Raw genomic sequence first — 20,917 nt, 5'->3', positions numbered from 1 at the left:
ACTTTCTGTTCTCTCTCTTTTATCTTCATAGTAGGTACACCTGGTCTGGCGTTCTGTTAACTGTGACATCATCCAGAGAAGACGGCTCACCCGCTACTACCATCTAATGTAGAACAGATTACTGGATCAATGTGTGCTTCTGTGCTTTTTTGTCTCTCTTGTTGTGTCTCTGCTCTGTCTTCTGTAACCCCCAATCGGTCGAGGCAGATGACCGTTCATACTGAGCCCGGTTCTGCCGGAGGTTTTCCTTCCCGTTAATGGGGAGTTTTTCTTCCCACTGTCCCTTCATGCTTGCTCAGTATGAGGGATTGCAGCAAAGCCATGTACAATGCAGACGACTCTCCCTGTGGCTCTACGCTTCCCCAGGAGTGAATGCTGCTTGTCGGGACTTTGATGCAATCAACTGGTTTCCTTATATAGGACATTTTTGACCAATCTGTATAATCTGACCCAATCTGTATAATATGATTGAACTTGACTTTGTAAAGTGCCTTGAGATGACATGTTTCATGATTTGGCGCTATATAAATAAAATTGAATTGAATTGAATTTATAATGGCATTACTTTAAATGGACAGAGTAAAAAAATGCAATTCTTTATTACACAAAATAAACACTTTCTTGTTAAATCAAGGTAACTATTTTGTCATTCAAAAATCATGTATTGGCCTATCCTTCTGTGGTCCTAGTTATTCTGTTTAATTAAGCCACATAACTTTCTTTTCCTCAATACATAATATCTGAATACTACTGAGCAAATTTCACTGTTTGAACCCAATAATCAAAAGAGAAAAGAAGCATCTCAGTAAATGCTACATTGTCCGTTATTCTAACGTCTCAATTGTAAATTCTACTTGTTGCAGCTGCCAAGATTGGTATACGTTTGCAACAACCTCTAGAATAAATAAAAGTTTATTAGCATTTATCTGAAAGACTATGATTGTGACATCACTTATGAAGAAGAAAATAAGAGCCAAGGAATTAAGGTTCAGAGTTTAAGCTGTCCATAAAAGGCCACTTTCTAACAGAGAGTTTAGTTGAAGAAGATAAACCAGTCTGCAATGTTTGCTGTGAATTTTATTAAAATTGTCTTCTAAAAAACTTTTCCTTTATTTGCAGTAGCTATTGCATGCCACAAGCTCAGTTGTGGGTTTCAAACCGTGTTTTTGTACCTCTGCTACAGTCTGTGCCACATTAATGTTTTAAATGTTCCAACTGGGGAGAAGTGCACATGGCAGTAGGTGAAGATGAAGTATAAAAATGTTGTTCAAACGGGTAAGACCAATGGGTTAGGTCCTCATTTTGATTCTGTTTTACATTACACAGTAAATACTAAGTGGCTGTTTGACTGTGCAGTTGTTTTTTTATAATGCTGTTATCACACACATCAATATGCTCTCATCGCTATAAAGTTGTTAAATAATGAAACGAAACGCAGACTTTTTCTCAGCGAACAGAAAGAAGGCAGACGCCTGTAAATTGGGTGGTAGTCCACCACCTCTACCACTAACTTGGACAGTGGAGCTGGCCATAAGCCAAAATGTAGGAAGGCCAGCCGCCAAGGGAATCCCTGGAGGGAGCTCATCCTGCGAGCCCACCTTCCAAGACACAAGTAATGTTGGATGCTTCAGCCTATGGAAATAAATATTAGTCTGTTTCCCAGTTTCTTGTTCATTTTTAACTCTAATTTTTTAAAGGTACATTTGTTTGGGCAAATTTGATAACAAAAATACCTCATAAGAGTTTTTTGTGATAGTTTTTTTAAGATCGGCATATGTGTGTTACAAAACTAGTTCACAACAGGATTTTTCATACTCATACATATGCCAATATCATATAGGAATTTAAACTAAGAGCTTATAGCTGGCCATTTTCCATGGTTTGTGAATACAAAATTACCCATTCACACTTGCTCAAATCGTGGCACTTCTTCCGACAATTACAGTGGAAAAGGTGGAAACCTGTAATAATCAATGAAGAATATTTAAGCACATTACCAGAAGGAAAGAGTTGTACACGACTGCTGCTGAATACATTTGCTGATCTGTCCCCTTGTTGTTGGTTTTGCCCTAATTAACATTAAAGCTATTTCTCTCATATTGTAAGTAATCTTTTTTTTTTTTTTTTTTTGCTCTTAACCAGAAATAACCCAGTGTCTTCAAATAACGTTGGCACAGTATTGAAAAAGGTATTAAAGGTATGTTGGATGATTTTACTAGAAACGTAGGAAAGAAATGCCAAACTCACTTTTCAATTAACTTTCTGCTCTTCTGTTCCTAAGGGGATTGCGTGAAATATTTTCCCAAATATATTCTGGTCTTATGTCTTTCTTGTGAAGCCTCCTTCTTCTTCTTCTCACAAACTAAGACTCTCAGCCATTTTCAAAGTATACAGTGAGAACAGTGGAGCTACAATGAATGGCTGATACCAAAGCTCACTGGGTACATAAACACTAGAAAGGTGCACACACAGCAACAGGAAATTAGGCAGGAAAGAGTACACACATTGGCGTTAGGTGGCCACATCACAATTATTGGGTTGTGGGACTATCAGGTTATGGGTTGTGGATCAAAATTCAGGAGTGAACTCAAGAGCTGCATGTTGCATATTAGAGTGATTTATTAAATAAACTGGCAGAAACCAGGAGCGAGATGAAGTGGAGAGCAGAACTGGGGTAGCATAGCAGAGTACCTAACAATGAGAGTGACTAATGTTGCACTTAGACCGAACGCATTCTGAGCATCAATGGCATCCTATTTACATGCAAAAGTCTGTGGTGGACGTGCCCCTGTGGTCTTTGAGACATCTTGCAGCATGTCCTGCGCATGTTGCGCTGCGCGTTTTGAATCTTTCTGCACGTTTTGTGCTGTGTGTTTGGCTTGATGTGTGTTAAACACCTCTAGAGTGACCAACGCTAGAGTTGGAAACTTTAAACTTTTGCAGCTGAACACAAAGGGTCAACCAATCAGAGACCCTCCATGATGTAACGTGGAGATCCTGAAAAGTAAAACAACGAAAAACAACCCAACCAAGGTTAGTGGAGGGGGTCTCAGAAGGTTCGCAAGGATCAAAAAACAAACAAAAAAACAACAGGACGGTGACCATGAGGTCGTCCAACAAGGCAGAGAGTTCAGGAGGCAGAGAGTTCCTTGCCTCATCTGCAGAGTAAGAACACTGCAGACTGGCATAGAGAGTCTGCAGGCTGGAGCCCTGCAGGCTGGAACTCAAGAACCCTCAGAGGAGCCCTGAACAATGACAACCAGACCACAGGAACCCAGGTGGCACTCTGAAGACTAGGACTCACAGTGGTGCTCTGGGGACTTTGGTGCGTGATGGTGTTCAGCAGACTTGGTAGCACAGAGGAGCTCCAACAAGAAGCCAGTCAGGAGACCAAAGAAAAGTGCCGAACACCTGGCCATGTCTGCTTGGACTCCCTCATCAGAGGACTCAGGAGCCTGAATGTGAGAAGGGCCAGTGTGGTTCCCCTCATCGATGGACTCATGATAGCACGGCATATCCAACTTGACTCCTTCCTCTGAGAATTCTGGAATGCAAGATAGATACGCTTAGACCTCTCCCCGAGTAACTCTGGAACAGGGGAGGCTTCGATCTGGAAACCCTTACTGACCAAAACAGGAACAAGGACATGATGCTGAAAAGAAGAGAGAGAGACTGTTGGGGCGGTGCAGATGTTGTAGATGATGATGTTGTGGCCTCCACTTCATTCATTCTCTCAAATATGCTCAACTGGGTGAAATTGGGGAAACTGTCAGGTGAAACATTTAAGGTCAAAATTTGTGATGAAGAAGGAGAGGAACCAAGAGAAAGAGGAATCGGAGGCAACAGATGAAAGAATTGCAACATATACGGGTGAACAAAACGAGTGGAAATCAGAAAATGTCTCTATCTCTTTCCTCGCTTCACTTCGTTTATGTCAGTAGAGGGAAATTTGAATTTGGGCTGAAAGTTTTATTTACAAGATTAAATTGAGTGACTTGGTCTCTATTGATCGTGCAGCCATGGTGCTGTGACTGAACTGGATGCGCATGACACGCCCACACCGCTGCAGCCTCCACTGCTGCTGGTGGGAAAATTGGTGGTAGATGCGTTTTTTTTTTACTATGCTCATGTACAGAGCTGTAATACTGTTCATTGTTATTCAAAAAGGTGCAGTTCATTTTAAAGATGCAATTTTAGTGCTTTTTAGTGCTCCAATTCAGATTGGAACATGGAAACCGGCAACCGGAGTTGGAGGCTGCGGGGAGCTGAGGTGTGTTGCTATGAGCGTGTTTACCTGCTGAATGTCACCGCTGTAATACAATCAGGATATAAGTTTTTATTTCTCTGATTAATAACATCTTTATGGAGCACTCTCTTATTGTGATTCTGTGCCGCTCTACCATAGTGTTTTCTCTTACTCGCGGACACAAATCAAATAAAAATTCTTCGGGGTGATATTTTGTCACTGTCCCTGTGCTCCACCAGCAAGGACTTACTCTCCATTCCCCGCACCAGACTCAAGACCTTTGGTGACATGGCTTTCTGTGCAATTGCCCCTAATCTTTGGAACACCTGCCCCCTCTTATCCATTCCGCCACTTCCCTGACACAATTCCAAAAGCACCTCTAAACACATCTTTTCTCTCTTGCCTACCCTCCCTAAACCCCCACCCTGTCCCTACCCCCCTACTCCCACTCTTGTAAAGCGACCTTGGGTATCCTGAAAGGCGCTATATAAATTTAAGTTATTATTATTGTTATTATTATTTGTGGCGTATATTGTAAGTAAGACTCAGATTCAGAAGCTGCTACATGAAATAAATAAATTGAGAACACACACAGGTAGATCATGAGAGTTCAGTCCCTGAATCCACCTGGATGGTCTCTTCTTTAGAAACATGTCAGGTTGTCTGTGGAGATGTGACCAATCTGAGTGTCTCTTACTTTCTCTCGCTCCAAGCTGAGCCACAGATGCGTCTGAAAATCCTCAGGTTTCTGTTGTGCATGTTGTGTGTAACTTTATTGCTATTTAATAAATTATGTTCTAATTTTATTTCCATTACCTTTGTTATGATGGTTGTGTAGTAACTGCAACAGATTTTTTTATTTTTTATTTTTTTATAAGATTGTGGGTGCGTCAACCTAGGGCTGGACGATAATTCAATAACGATATATATAGATTGATAGACGTATATCGATGATAAAATAGGGTCAATAAAAAGTTCAATAGAATAAAAGTTTTTCTTCCTTTTGCATTCTAGCCTATGACGTAGTTTAACATGACAGTCATCATTTCCTCCAACCAATCATAATGCAGAACCAGGAACGCTCTGTCACCAAGCTCCGCCCCCTTCAAAGAGCACTCGTTCTTTTTTGTTTTTAAAAAAACAAATATTTAATGTACCTTTCTTATCTAAAATTCTTGAGAAAATAGTTGTTAGTGTATCCTTAGGAAACTTTTTGACCAATCTGTCTGGATTTGATTCAATTTGAATGTGTTAAATAAAGTTTTATTGAACTGAATTAAAAAGTAATTGAATTGAATTAAAAACCAAACTTAATAAAAGAGCTAATTACAAATTAGTTAAAAAACAATGACATAATTTAAGTATAAGCATTTTCAAAAAAACTTGAAGTATATGGATGAATACCCAGACTGTAAGTCTATTTATGTATGTTAAAGTTAAACATGCTAAGTAGATTGATATTTCATAAACGCTATTTAAAGCAAGGTATTTTCAGGTTTATTTCAGATAACAGATTTAGCATTGTACTGGATCCCGTTCCAGTGTTGCTGTACACACAGCAACACTCTTTTATTCCTTTGTCCCTTTGTCTTCCTTCATAACACACAATTATAAACCTAAACAAAAGATGACCAATCCCAGGATCCAGTTTTGTTTCAGAACATGTTACTGAACCAATCTCCATTTCATTGTTAGTCATATGTTATCAAAACAGTCCTCAGTTATTGGACAAACAGCATGTTTATCAGAAACTTTACAGTAACCTTTTGTTTGCAAATAAAGGAACAAGTGAGTCGACTAAACTATTTCAAATATATATATATATATATATATATATATATATATATATATATATATATATATATATATATATATATATATATATAACACATAACGACCTGCTTATTCCTGGTCCAGGCTTGGGGGTTGTGGCTCTGGGATGAAGAATGGGTTTCCTCTTGGTGGGAACCTAACCCAGCAGCTTGTTTTCCCCTCTTATAATAGGATAGTTCTGTTTGTTCAGTAATGGTTGCTACAGGGTGTGGCCCACCTAATTTACTGGTGGAGTAGTTTTCTTTAACTGTGTTTAAATAAACATATCAGTAGCATAATGTTTGGTAACATTAATTCCTGTACTATAACCAGTTAAAATATAACAAACTAACAACTACGATGAGTAATCGAAATATTATTTGGTATGATAGTTTTTTTTTCAACTAAACTTGGTTCAAAGTCTTACATAACACAGAAAGCAAAACTTGGCACATCTCTATGCAGGCAGGCACACAGTTATGCTGATTAAATGCTAATAAATTGTATATAAAAATAAAAATAAAAAACTTTAACTTAAAAATTTTTGTGGTTATAAGCCGAAATTATTGGGCAGAAATCATTCCAGATACATGACATAGTATTAGCAATGTCCTTTCTTAAAACCTTGAACAAACATAAAATAAGGAATTATATAAAATTTTAAAGGGAAATATTTGTGAATCTTACCCTCAGCAGAACAAAAGCCAACGATTAAAGTTGGTATCACCAACACATGTAAAGAAAATGCCATCATCCAAATATATTCTGAGTAAAGATGAATGAAACAAAAATTATTTATATCCTAATTCTTAAATTCTAGTCTTTCCAACATGATGTGACCACATATCACAGCTCTACAAAATGACTGACTTCAGAAGATTAAATTCTTTGACAATAAACTCACCCACAGTCCAGGTGTCATATTAAGTCAAAGATTATCATATTGAGATAAGAGCAATAAAAAAAAACACTGAGCATAAGTTTATTGCACTCAATTCCCCATGTAAATCCCTCTCAAAATGAAAACTGTGCAGACCAACTATTGTAATTCATTGAAGTCAGTAGAGGCTCGCAAAGCTACAACCAAGGACAACGTCTTGTCCTTGGTTGTCCTTGGACAAGAGGACAACCAATACGCATCTTATTTTGTTGTGTGTTAAAAAAAATCAACACAAGCTAAACTAAAGTAATGGCAGGGCAAGGCACGCCAAGGCAAGGCAAAGCAATTTTATTTGTATAGCACATTTCAGTAATAAGAAAATTCAAAGTGCTTTGCATGAACAGAAAACAAGAAAATAAAATACACAGAGGGAAGTACATTGTAGTGGAATAATAGTGACAGGTCAAGATAAGTTGGATTACAAACCAAATCTAATAATGTTTCAGTTAACTACAACAATTCAAACTGAACATTAAAATTCAAAGGCAGCTCTAAACAAATTTGTTTTTAACTCAGGGTTTCAGCACGTTCGCAGTCTTCTGGGAGTTTTTCCCAGATAAGTAGAGTAAAATAAGAACTAAATGCTGCTTCTCCATGTCGGGTTAAGGTTTTGGGGCTGCATAGCAGACCTGAGCTAAAAGACCTGATTGGTCAGGAAGGCTGACACGATAAGTCTATAATGTATTTTGGTGCTAGTTCCTTTCAGTAATTTATTGACTAACTGAAGTATTTTGAAGTATATTCTCTTGAGATATAGGGAGCCAGTGTAAGGATTTTATAACTGGGATGATGTGCCCTACTTTCTTAATTTTAGGGAGGATGTGGGCAGCAAAGTTCTGGATTAACTACAGGTGGTTCAACTGGGAGAAAATTAAGCATAGTTCTAGTTGAGTGACAGAGATATGAAACTGTGAAAAAGTCTTTGAAATGTCTATTTATTTTAGTATTTATGCTGGTAATTCTGTCAGTCTGAAGTTGGCTTATGATGACTAATGGATAAGAAAACTACCTACTGTCAGGACTCAGCGGGCAGCGCCAAGCAGCTTTCTGCCGGTCTGCCCTTTTTTACTCTCTCCTTTCTCCACAGGTGATGGTAGTTGGCAGGTGGGCGTGGCTCACACCTGCGGTTCGTTCAGTGCTGAGATCTGGGAGTATTTAGGCAGTGAGCTGACAGCTGGAGGATGCCAGAGTGTTAACCTTGTGTGGTACACCTCAGTTGGCCACTATCTCTCGACAGCTCTCATGTTTTCCGCATTAATCCTTTGTCTCCTGTGCTTCAGGTCACCTCACGCTTGGGTCCCACTCCAAGCGCTCTCTCGTGCTCTGGACAAACCAAGTCAAGCTTCCTGGCCCTCAGCGCTCTGGATCCCGTTCCAGGCACTCCCTCATGCTCAGGTTCAGTCACTGCTCATTCTCAGTTTGGATTCCGTTCTGAGGCTCCCCTGGTGTTACCAGGTCTGGCTGAACACTCCACCAGGTCATCTCCTGTTACCTCCTGCCAACTACAGACCCCAAAGCTCCCTTGGTGTTACCAAACTGGGCTGGGGACTTCACTGGATTTCCCCTGGTTCCTCCAGCTGTCCACTGACCTTTACTCCCACCATCGGTGTTGCTCGGACCCCGCTACAATCCTCTGTCTCGCCCATCTGCCACTCTGTCATCTGCCACCATCACAGAAAGTCACCGGCTGAGTCCGCCTCTCCACTCCACTCCCCCCGGACTGCTTTCCGAACTTGCCGGTAAGCTCTCCTTCCACCAAAACTGTCCGTCGGGAGCTCCACAGGGTCAATATCCACGGCCGGGCTGCTATAGCCAAACCTTTGGTCACTCGTGCCAATGCCAAACGTCGGTTTCAATGGTGCAAGGAGCGCAAATCTTGGTCTGTGGACAATTTGAAACATGTATTGTTCTCTGATGAGTCCACCTTTACTGTTTTCCCCACATCCGGGAGAGTTACGGTATGGAGAAGCCCCACAGAAGCGTACCACCCAGACTGTTGCATGCTCAGAGTGAAGCATGGGGGTGGATCAGTGATGGTTTGGGCTGCCATATCATGGCATTCCCTTGGCCCCATACTTGTGCTAGATGGGCGCATCACTGCCAAGGACTACCAAACTATTCTGGAGGACCATGTGCATCCAATGGTTCAAACATTGTATCCTGAAGGAGGTGCCGTGTATCAGGATGACAATGCACCAATACACACCGCAAGACTGGTGAAAGATTGGTTTGATGAACATGAAAATGAAGTTGAGCATCTCCCATGGCCTGCACAGTCACCAGATCTAAATATTATTGAGCCACTTTGGGGTGTTTTGGAGGAGCGAGTCAGGAAACTTTTTCCTCCACCAGCATCACGTCGTGACCTGGCCACTATCCTGCAAGAAGAATGGCTTAAAATCCCTCTGACCACTGTGCAGGACTTCTATCAATCAATCAATCAATCAATCAATCAATCAATCAATCAATTTTATTAGTCAACTGCAATTTGCATTACAATCGAAATTTCAGTTCCAGTACAACTGTCCATCACATACACTTAACAAACATTTTGGGGGAACGATTGACTGAGGCCTTGCGTTGCCAGGAACACACCCAGTCGGCCGCTGCTGCATGAGCGCTAGCCGTGAGGTGCGTTCCCCAAACTGCCCCAGACCCCGCTTTACACGGGGTCCCTAGGCACTGCCTTGAGATCTGTTGAAAAAAGATTTACACTGGGCGAGTGGAGGGAGAGAAAAAAAGACAGGTGCTTCACAATTTGTGTTTCCACACAAAATGTGAAGCATCCGACAAAAAAACCTCATTTGCACAAAAAGCACAATCAATGACGAGACACATATATGCAGAAGGTAAACATTTGAGTGCTGGTCGGGTAAAGTCATCTGTATTTGTGAGCATATGTGTGTCTGGGTGCATGTTGTGTGGAAATCTGTATGTCCATGAAGGCCGTCCTCCGGCAGGCAAGTGTCCTTGGTGGAAAGTCTTATCACTCTGCCGCTCCGGCTTGACTCCTCCACAGATGTCCGCAGGAATGTGGGGTAGCAGGGAATTTGTGCGATGTCGCCATAACAACCAGGGAGAATTTGATAGCGGGAAGTCCGATTTGAAGAAAACAGAATTTGTTATGAGAACAAGCTGACACCAACTTTTCTGTCAGCCTTAGAGTCTTTTCGCCGCTGGCTCCAGGATCCAATATTCCAATAATCCAATCAATGGGCTAGTAACGTTCACACTTCCAGGTTTTATCCCATCTCACCTCTGTACCACAACCGCGGTCAGCTTATCAAGCCGTCCGTTTTGTTCATTCAACGACCTCGTGATCGCGTCGACTGTCACTGGCAGTCTCATCAGGGCCATATTTACCGCCAGCAGCTTTTGAAGGTGTTGATACATTAAATATCCTCCAAGGCCAAAAATGAGGAATCCAAGTATCATAAATCCGAATAAGTAGACATCTTCGACGTCCTCAACAGAAAGAATTGAGAGGCACACCGTGGACCATTTCTGCCACGGGTCCAAGATGTATCCCGCAAAAAAAAGTTCCGTCAGGACAGGCACGCTCCCCGGTCCTTTGCTTTCCAGTTGAAAAAATTTGATCAATAGCGTTGAGAGACCAGCTGACGAGATCCATAATTGCCTTAGAGCTTTCGGTTGCTATGAAGAAATGGCACAAAAGACACAGACGAAGCAAATAGCAGGAGAATGGGGGCAGGGTAAAAGCAGATAAGGAGCTCTGGAGAGCTGAAGAAAAACCGACCGACCTCGAGGAGAGACAGAACAGAAACCTATATGTCATTCCCAAGACAAATTGATGCCGTATTGGCCGCAGAAGGAGGCCCTACACCATACTAATAAATTATTGTGGTCTAAAACCAGGTGTTTCAGTTTCATTGTCCAACCCTTGTAGCTATTACAATGAGCAGACTTTCACTAATATACCCAAATTACTAAGATCCCTGGAAGACGTAGGTTTAATATAATTTTTTGCCCTCATCAACACGTATATTCTGCGCTTGTTCCCTATTTGTGGCTGTGCTTGTGGTGCAACAATAGAATACTACACTTCTTCAACTGACCCTGTAAAAATAATTAATCTAAATTTACCTCTGCAGAGTAAAGTATTTTTGAATTGAACAGAATGCTTACTCATGTAGTTGATTAAACCATTTGACTTAATATGCCAATGAATTCCTTTTCAAAAGTTGGAAATATTGTAATGCACGGGGATCGGACCCAAGATTCCACCACGACAGGTGAGTGACGTTAAACAAGCTTTATTAAAAAGGAAAAGCACTAACGCACTGGGCATGCTGCTTACGCTCGGGCTGGAACCCCTGGAGGCAGAGACACAGGTTAGCGACCAGCGGAGGCAGGTATGATTACTGAGGAGCTGGGTCACTAACCCGATTGAGGAGAACCAGGGCACGGAGTGCCGGTTTGAGGCGGTGAAGCGAGTTCGGGGCTGAGGTCCCTTCGCAGGCAGAGTTAGCTGGGGCGCGGGCCAGGGGACGGCCGACAGGAAGAGGGATGGTTCCTGTGGGGCTTTCCAGAGATGTGATCCTGAGGGGTCCGGGTTCAGCAACAGTGAGGTAGAGATCCAGCGGCAGTACAGAGGGGTTATCCAAGAGTTGGGTCCGGGTCCGGTCTGGGTTCGGTAACTGGCGGGCTCAGAGAGTTGAAGGAGTTAGGAGGGATCCAGAACTCACAGGCAGGCTGATCAGGGGGCTCAGATGGCCGATCCAGGTCGTGCAGGTTCCAGGGTCCAAAAGCCAACAGAGCAGGTCTCAGGCTGGCAGACAGTAAGATCGGGGTCAGGCAGGCTCGGAAACAAAACAGATATACAGGTCGGGTAAAAGACAGGCAGACAGGTTCAGAATCAGAATGGCTGGAAGGTTCTCACTGGTTGGTTTGAGACAATCTGGCACTGGAAACTGATTTGGATGGGGTTTATATGGAGGTGGAAACAGCTGGAGCCAGTGAGGGTTAATTGCAGACAGGGTGGAGTAGAGCGGGTGACCCGAGTTGTGGATTAAATCAGCTCCAGTGCCAAGATTGTCACAGAGCCCTCCCAGTCAATCAAGTACTGTGTTCCCCTGCCCCATCTCCTAGACTTGAGGATGTGCCTAACGGTGTAGGCCAGTGGGAACCATCGACGAGACGGGTGGGTGGTGGCGATGTGGAGGCGGGAGTAAGACTTGAGGTCTTGACTGGTTTGATGTGGGACACGTGAAAGGTGGGGTGGATCATCATGGATGGAGGCAGACGGAGGCGGACTGCCATCGGGTTCACCATCTCGGAGATGGGAAAGGGCCCAATAAATCTGGGTGCCAGCTTCCTGCTCCTGACTTTGAGAGGAAGGTCTCTGGTTGAGAGCCAAACCCTGTCTCCTGGCTGGTATTGCGGGGCTGGGACCCGTCGGCGGTTGGCTGCCCGAGCCTGAGAGGAGCAGTGAATAGCTCTCTTAGCCTTCCTCTAGGCTCGCTGGCACCTCAGAGTGGACAGACGGGCAGACGGTACCCTAGAATCCCTCTTCTCGATGAAGAACACCAGAGGTTGGAAGCCATAAACTACATAAAAGGGGGAGAGACCAGTAGAGCTGGAGGGAGTGGCGTTCATGGCATGCTCCACCCAAGGCAGATTAGTGGGGTCAGACTGGCAGAAGAGGTGGAGCTTGGTCTCAACCTCTTTATTGAACTTCTCCGCCTGGCCATCGGTCTGCGGATGGAAACCGGAGGAGAGGTTGACCATTATGTCCAACATGGCACAGAACTCCTACCAGTATTGGGCCACAAATTATGGTCCTCGGTCAGAAACAATATCGGCTGGTAGGCTGTGCAGACGGAAGATCTCTCTAGCCAGGATAGCACCCATGTCCTTGGCAGAGGGGAGTTTGGGTAATGGGACTAAGTGGACCATCTTTGAAAATTTGAGGATGACCGTGTTACCATCCGAGACAGGGAGACCAGAAATAAAGTCCATGGACAGGCTTGACCAGGGCCGAGAGAGTACAGGCAGAGGACGGAGGAGGCCAGACAGGGGCCTGCGAGAAACTTTGGCCTGGTTGCAGAGAGAGCAGGCGGAAACTAATTCTCTGACATCTCGAGCCAGTGTTGAGCACCAGAACTGAGAACTGATCAAACAGAGGGACTTAGTAATGCCAGGATGACCGTACAGCCGGGAGCTGTGGCAGAAGTCAAGGACCTTCTGTCCTAGGGGGTTCGTGACGAAAAGCCTGTCCTTGGGGCAGGCCAGGAAAATCTGAATGTTCACCATGGAATCCCTAACCTTCTTGAGACACTGTCTGGTGACTGCACATCTCACTAGCTCCGGTAAGATGAATTCAGGAGAGTGATCGGGAATCGGTAGAAATTGGTAAACCCCAGGAACCTCTGGAGCTGCTTCCTGTCTGCTGGAGTAGGCCACTTAGTTACGGCCCGGACCTTGGCTTGGTCCATAGTCATCTGTCCTGGGGAAATAATGAAGCAGAGAAAGGAGGTGGAGGTTATGTGAAACTCACACTTCTCAGCCTTAACATAAAGCTGGTTTTGCAGAAGGCGGAGCAGGACGGAGCAGACATGTTGTTTGTGGAGGGTGAGGTTCTCAGAGTATATGAGGATGTCGTCCAGGTACACAAGATACACGAACACAAAACGTCCAATCATATCTCTGAGAACCTCGTTTACCAGATTCTGAAACACGGCTGGGGTGTTGGTGAGTCCAAATGGCATAACCAGATACTCATAATGGCCGGTTGGGGTGTTGAAGCCTGCCCTTAGGGATTCAGCAATGTAACTATGCATGTTCTGGGACTCTGGAGCAGTTAGAGAGTAAAGGCGACCCCTGGGTGGAGTAGTCCCAGGCAACAAGTTGATGGCACAGTCATAAAGCCGGTCAGGAGGCAGTCTCCTAGCCTTAGCCTTATTAAAGACCGCTCTAAGGTCATGTTAATCAGGAGGAACCTTGGACAGGTCTTGGTAAACTTCTTCCATCTTACCATCAGATGAGAAAGGTGGCTGAGCGGAGAGTAGACAGGACTCTGAACAGGAGGGAGTCCACCCCGTTACCTCCACCCTTCGCCAGTCGATGAAGGGGTTATGCCTTCTGAGCCAAGTAGCACCCAGAATGATGGGAACCTGTGCGGAGTCAATGATCATAAAAGTCAGTCTCCCATCAACAGTTCCACAGGCTCCGTGACTAGGCGGGAGTGGTTAAGTCTGTGACCATCCAGGGGAGGACACTATGAGGGGATGGAGCAGAGTGGAGTTTAAGATTCAGCTTCCTGGCGAACGCTTCATCCATGAACTTAGTGTCAGCTCCAGAGTCAACAAGGACAGAAATACTGTGAGATTGATCAGAGATGGTTAGTGAAGGGGTAGCAGTAGGTCTGGGCAGACGGAGAGTTTAGTACGGATCAGTAGGGAACCCCACCTCCCTACTGAGCCAGACCTTTTACTGGGCAGGTCCTGACTCGGTGACCGCCCTCCCCACAGTAAAGACAGAGACCCTGTTGTTGCCTGTGCTGACGCTCCTACACGGTCAGACCAGCTCTTGCCAGCTGCATGGGTTCGGGGTCAGCTGAGCCCTGAGAGAGGGGGTGACGACACAGCTGGGAACGTTGAGGGTGTTCTGGGATGGAAGGAAGGAGCCAAACGGCGCTCCCATCGCCGCTCAGACAGGCGGAGGTCAATATGGGTGGCCAAGTCCTCTAATTGTTTGAGAGACCTTGGGTGATGCATTTTCATTCTTCTCTAAAAGAGATTTTATATTAATGACGCAATAATATTGAAAAGAAGAGAAAATCTACTATTTAAGTTTGCAAACAGTGTATTATTAGCACCAACTCAATGAAACAGACATGTGAAGTGCAAAACTAACAGGTGCTGTTGCCTAACTAATGCTAATTTTTTAGAAGGAGATTATTATAAAACGTGTGAATGGTTTATGTTGCAGCAGAGGGCATTTAGCAGTGTTCTGTAAAATGATACATGGCTATAATAAAAAAAACAACATGTATGTAGTTGAACAGCGACTGGTTTTAACCGATCCTTTCCCGCAAATAGTCTTTTTCAAAAAATCCTTATTCTGATCATTTAAGTTTAAATCTACATTTTTTAGTTAAAGAGATCAAAGAAATCAACAAACATAACATCTCAGCTGCTTTACATTTTTTCTCCCTCAACCTATTATGGATAAAAAATGTTTTTTTTTTTAATCCCACAAAACAAGAGCTGGAGATTTAATACATCGCTGCTTAAAGATGAAGAATTTATAAAAAATTTCAAAGAGTGGGCTTCATACTTGGAATACAATGATGTACCAGGCACATCAGCATCTTTACTATGGGAAGCAGGGAAAGCAGTGATGAGAGGTAAAATAATTTAATTCTCATCTCATAAAAATAAGACAGAAAACAAAAAGATTTAGGAATTAGAAGAAAAACTTAAGTTACTATAAACCTCTCAAGAAGAGGAAAAGTTGGGTAAAATCCGCAAAGTAAAAATAGAACTAAACCAATATATTGAAAAGCAAAATACATTTTTAATACAAATAAACTTTGAACATGGCAATAAGTCAGGAAGCTTCTTAGCTAATCAGCTAAAAATAAATAAAGAAAAAACGACTATATTTGCAGTTACAGACTAAACTGGTAATACATTACGTGATCTGGAATGCATAAACAACACCCTCCGAGATTTCTATAAATCTTTATACACATCACAGACAAATCAATCAGATAATGAGATCAAGCAATTTCTGGATTAAATTACACTTTCTATATCATCAGATAGCCAAAGAACGACACCGGACTCACCGCTGACAACAGTTGAAGTTCAGGAAGATCTAAAAAGCATGCCCAATAAAAAGGCTCCAGGTCCAGATGGATTCCCTACTGAGTTTTTTAACGAGTTCTGTAATATTCTGGCACCAAAGTTCCAGAGAATGTTGCAGGAATTTTAGGAAAATGGCAGATTTCCAGCTAATATAAATTCTGCTACCATCAGTCTTCTGCTTAAGCCAGGCAAAGATCCTATGTTTCCCACCAGTTATCGTCCCATATTCTTAATTAATGTGGATATTAAAATAAGCTGTAAAGCTTCTGCAAAACGATTAGATAAAATCACTCCTCTCATAATCCACCCTGATCAAACTGGTTTCATCCGAGGAAGGCAGTCATCCACAAACACATGCAGATTATTTAATTTAATAGATTATTCCTACAGTAAAAATATTAAAACCAATATATTGTCTTTAGATGCAGAAAAAGCATTTGATAGAGTAAATTGGAATTTTCTACTCGCTACTCTACATAAATTTGGTTTTGGCAATTTTTTTATAAATTGGTTAAAAATTTTATACAGCTTTCCAACAGCCTGTGTCAGGACAAATAAACATCTTCCAGCTTTTGTCTCCAGAGGGGCACTAGGCAAGGATGCCCGCTTTCCCCCTCACTTTTTGCCATTTTTAATTGAACCTCTAGCAGCAACAATTAGACAAACTAATGTTGTCAAAGGTATAAAATGCATAAAAATAGAGCATAAGATTAGTCTTTACGCTGATATTCAGCCAGACAAATTGAGTGAGGCAGTCAGATTACAAAAAAGGGGAAAACAAGAATCTTAATCCAAAATCAGTCCAGGGTCAAAAAACGGAATAGCAAGAGTGTCCAAAGTATAATCCAAAAGCAGCGTCCAAGAACAGGTCAGAGGTTGGCAACAAATAAACTAAGTAGGAGGACTAGGAACAGAATCAGATCAGGTAAACAGGAATCAGGTAACAGAGTGGCTCAAAATGCTGGAACAAATAAGGAAAAGATCGACAGGTAACTATAGACGCTGGATCAGACTCACCAAAAAACAAGAACAGACTAACTGGCACTGATGACTGACTGAACAGGGATTATATAGAGCTGAGACCAGGTGAAGCCAGTAAAAGATAATTGCAGGAGGGATGGAGCAGAGCAGGTTTTTAAAGAGAATAATCAAACTAGCCATCAGTGCCGAGTTCCCAACAGAAACAGAAGCAAGCCAGAAACCAAAACAATAACAGAAGAACATTGCAGATGGCAAATAAAACTGATAACATACACATAATCAAAATACCAAATAACCCCAGAGCCCACACTATGGCACAAAACAAACTAAGACAGGTAAGTGGCCTTAGCCTCGTGAGACCATCCTGATCTCGCGAGCTTTCAAGGTTTCACTCGCAGATCAGTCTGGCTACTCTCAGTTAAAGAAAATTTGGAGCCGTTCACCAAACGAACGTCCAATCAGCGTTGGCTTTGAGGCGGGTTGAGGTGTGACGCAACGGGAAGCGCGACAGTTCAGTCTAAAGAACATGGCGGCTTCAGCCGATGAAACTAGCGTTAGCGTGGCTATCGAGCAAGTTTTATCGGAATTACAGAGTATTTCTTTGCTGAGCTAACGAGCCTTTACCTGCAGCAGCAAGAGTAGCTTGGCTTGTGGTTGTGTTTTCGTCGTCGCTCGTAACAGAGCGACGACAAATCTGATTGGTTCATTTGGCCCGTCTATCACCAACATAGGCCAATCAGCTAACCAGTATTTTCGCCCCTTCCCAAAATTACTTCAACGGAAGGTTTCCAGATGGATATGCGGAGCAAATCTATCTGGCGGAGTCAGGTAAAAGTGGCCTGGCATGTAAACCAAACTGAACTAAAAGCTTACAGAACCCTGACTGATAACATAAAACAACTGAATCAAACCATAACAAAAACTCAAATCATGACAGATCATGTATTACTCTATCTCCAGCATTCAAACACTTCCCTCTCTCAAGTAATTAGATTACTAGAATCTTTCTCAAAATTTCAGATTACTCTATAAACTTTCAGAACCCCCTAGATTTACAATTGCAATCAGGAAGTATTAAATGTCTGGGTATTACTGTGCCATCTAAACTAGCGGATTTACTAAAATTTAACCACACCCCACTTTTAAAAAAGATAGAAGAGTTCAGGTTTGGGTTCTGTGGAGTATGCCACTTGGGATCTGAGCCGGTGTACGCCCAAGTGTCTGCCCCTGCAGGGGGCCTCTGGTGTGCTGGGGGGCCTCGGGGCCTGTTGAGCTGGTAGGGGGGCATGGACATTAATGGCAGATAATCTCCCCCTTTTTGGATTGGCACTCTGCAAGTGGGGGGAGGGAGGGGGAGTGGGGACTAACCCACCCTGGATGTCTATTGTTGTATGTATGGTGAGTTGTTGGAATGTTAGTGTTGGGGAGGGATTACACCTACGGGTGGGGCGGTGTGTGTGGATGTGGATGTTTGGAGGGCTCCGTGTCTGGCCCCCTATCTTGGTCCTGGTCCAAGCCATCTCCCGGTGTGGTTTTCGTCTGGGGGGAGGGGTTCTGGATGGTTCGTGTGGGCTGGCAAGCAAGGGTGCCCCTTTTTTTAACCTCTTGGAAAGTCAGGAGGTTTGGTGGGTGGGTTGGGGGGGTTGTTGGTCCTGGTGGGTGGTTGGCTCACGGGCCCTACCGCCTATTCCTGGTCCCCGGGCTATGGTGGTGCGGCTGGTGGGGCCCCCTTCTCCGGGTGGGCCTACGGGGAGCGGGGGTGCCTATTGGAATCAGTAGGGGAGCTGGCTCCCTGGGAGTGCAGTAGGCTCCCCAGTCCTTTTCTCCCCATCCCCAGACTCCTCCCTCTGCCAGCTCCATCACACTGCCACACATGTAGGACCTTGGGGAGGTGGGTGTTACTGGAGGTTGTCACTTTCTGATCCCTCACCCCAATTTTATTATGTATTTTAGACATTTTCACTTAAAACATTTTCACAACGCACATACATGTAGGCCATTGTATGGGGGTTGGGGGTAAAGACATCGGGGGGGCTTATGTTGTGTGAGCCTCACCTCGGATGCAGTGGCGGCTGGTGCTAAAAAAACTGAGGGGGGCGCACACAAGCAAACAAATGAAAAACAAACAAAACAAATCTTAAAAAATAGCACTATTTGAACATGAATTTTGCCCTCCTTTCCTTCTGCCCAGCAAATTTCTCAATTATATTCTTGTTAAAGTCAGTCATCTCTGTGACTAGTCTTTTCTCCATTGACAACATGGCCAATGCATTCAGCCCTTCCTGAGTCATTGAGTTTCTCAGAAAAGTCTTGATTCTTTTCAGAGATGAAAAGCACCTTTCAGCTTCTGCTGTGGTCATGGGTGTGGTGATGAAGATCTTCAAGAGCGTGACAGTTTCTGAAAAGACTTCTTCTAGATTGTTTTCCTGATTTTAATAACATTTGCTGCCATTTTTTAAGGCTGTGTTATGAAATGTGTTACAGCATTTTTGTGGGACAAGATTATACAAAATTCAGTAACCAAATGTTTTATTCCCCATTACCCATAAACTTCAGTACAACTTAAATAATAAAATATCTTGCTGACAAACATTACATCAACATACCTACACAGCATAGACACAACTAAAGGTATTTCTAACTACAACGCACATCTTCCTAATATATTAAATAACATTACTATAAACCAGTGTAACAGTGATTTTCCACAACAACTCACCTCTGCAGCAATCCTTTCATGGTCTTCTACACTGAGTGGCCAACGCTTCTTCACTGGCTGACTACTACCTACACTGCTTTTTCCAACCATGGAGTGGAGAGATCACTTGCCTGCTGCTGAATTTGTAAATTAAGACAATCCGGTCCAAGCTCCTTTATCCTGTTTTTTTCTTCAAGTGAACGCTTTGTAAAAGCATTTTTTTGTAAAGACAAAACAGAATTTTCTCTCATTTTGAAACTACTCCACTTTGCAAGCATAACCGTGAATCAACCTAATGAACTGCAGCTGAGCTGAATCGAATCGGGGATTGTCCAATCACACAATATTTTTTTTAAAAATTAAGCCAGTACTGACACTCTACCAGTAATGACACAACAGAATGGGTGTGTCCGGGACGTAGAGCGCTGCGCCCCTGTGGAAAACCCTAGATAACCAATTAAAAGTCAGCCTCAGATCACGTGCTTGCCCAAGTTGCTGCGCCTACATTCATTCTCATTAGACCGGCGCCCTGCACATAGGAAAGGAAGTGTGCACAATGTGAGCAATTAAATAGAATTATGTATTTACTATTTTAATAAGTTCTAACATGTCTATTGGACACACAGTATGAATAAATACATTTTTAAGTACTTTGCAGTTCAGAAATCATTTATTATCTAAACGATTTAAAGGGGGCGGCGCCTGAGCGCCCCCTACTGGCCAGCCGCCACTGCTCAGATGGCTCCCTCCACCCCCTCTCGCATTTAGACATTGAGGGTTCAATTCAATTCAATTCAATTTTATTTATATAGCGCCAATTCATGAAACATGTCATCTCAAGGCACTTTACAAAGTCAAAATCAATCAGATTACACAGACTGGTCAAAAAATCCTATATAAGGGAACCAGTTGATTGCATCAAAGTCCCGACAACCAGCATTCCCTCCTGAAGAAGTGTAGAGCCACAGGGAGAGTGATCTGCATTGTCCATGGCTTTGCAGCAATCTCTCATACTGAGCAAGCATGAAGCGACAGCGAAAAGAAAAACGTCCCATTAATGGGAAGGAAAAACCTCCAGCAGAACCGGGCTCACTATGAACGGTCATCTGCCTCAACCGAATGGGGGTTACAGAAGACAGAGCAGAGACACAACAAGACAGACAAAAAAGCACAGAAGCACACATTGATCCAGTAATCTGTTCTACATTAGATGGTATTAGCGGGTGATCTGTCTTCCCTGGATGATGCCACAGCTAACAGAACGCCAGACCAGGTGTACCTACTATGGGAAGGCAAAGGCAAATTTATTTATATACCACAATTCAGTACTATAAAGAAAAAAAAGAGAACAAAAAGTTAAAAGCTGAAATGACAACAGTCATGCAAAACTGGAGAACAGTAGACTGGAG

The 20,917-nt window shown here is 43.1% G+C and overlaps 1 protein-coding gene across 2 annotated transcripts in view; it reads right to left on the bottom strand.

The window, feature by feature from the left end:
* Positions 1 to 6,986, bottom strand: part of muc3a (mucin 3A, cell surface associated) — a 75,042-nt gene extending 68,056 nt beyond the window's left edge. For both annotated transcript variants that reach the window (XM_036134498.1, XM_036134496.1), the window contains exon 1: positions 6,746 to 6,986. In XM_036134498.1, coding sequence (XP_035990391.1) covers positions 6,746 to 6,812 — 67 coding nt within the window. In that variant the 5' untranslated portion in view covers positions 6,813 to 6,986. The remainder of the gene's footprint in view (positions 1 to 6,745) is intronic.
* Positions 6,987 to 20,917: the final 13,931 nt, after the last annotated feature.

Source organism: Fundulus heteroclitus, unplaced genomic scaffold, assembly GCF_011125445.2.
Source record: "Fundulus heteroclitus isolate FHET01 unplaced genomic scaffold, MU-UCD_Fhet_4.1 scaffold_84, whole genome shotgun sequence".
Lineage (NCBI taxonomy): Eukaryota > Metazoa > Chordata > Actinopteri > Cyprinodontiformes > Fundulidae > Fundulus > Fundulus heteroclitus.
This window is presented reverse-complemented; position numbering and strand designations above follow the sequence as displayed.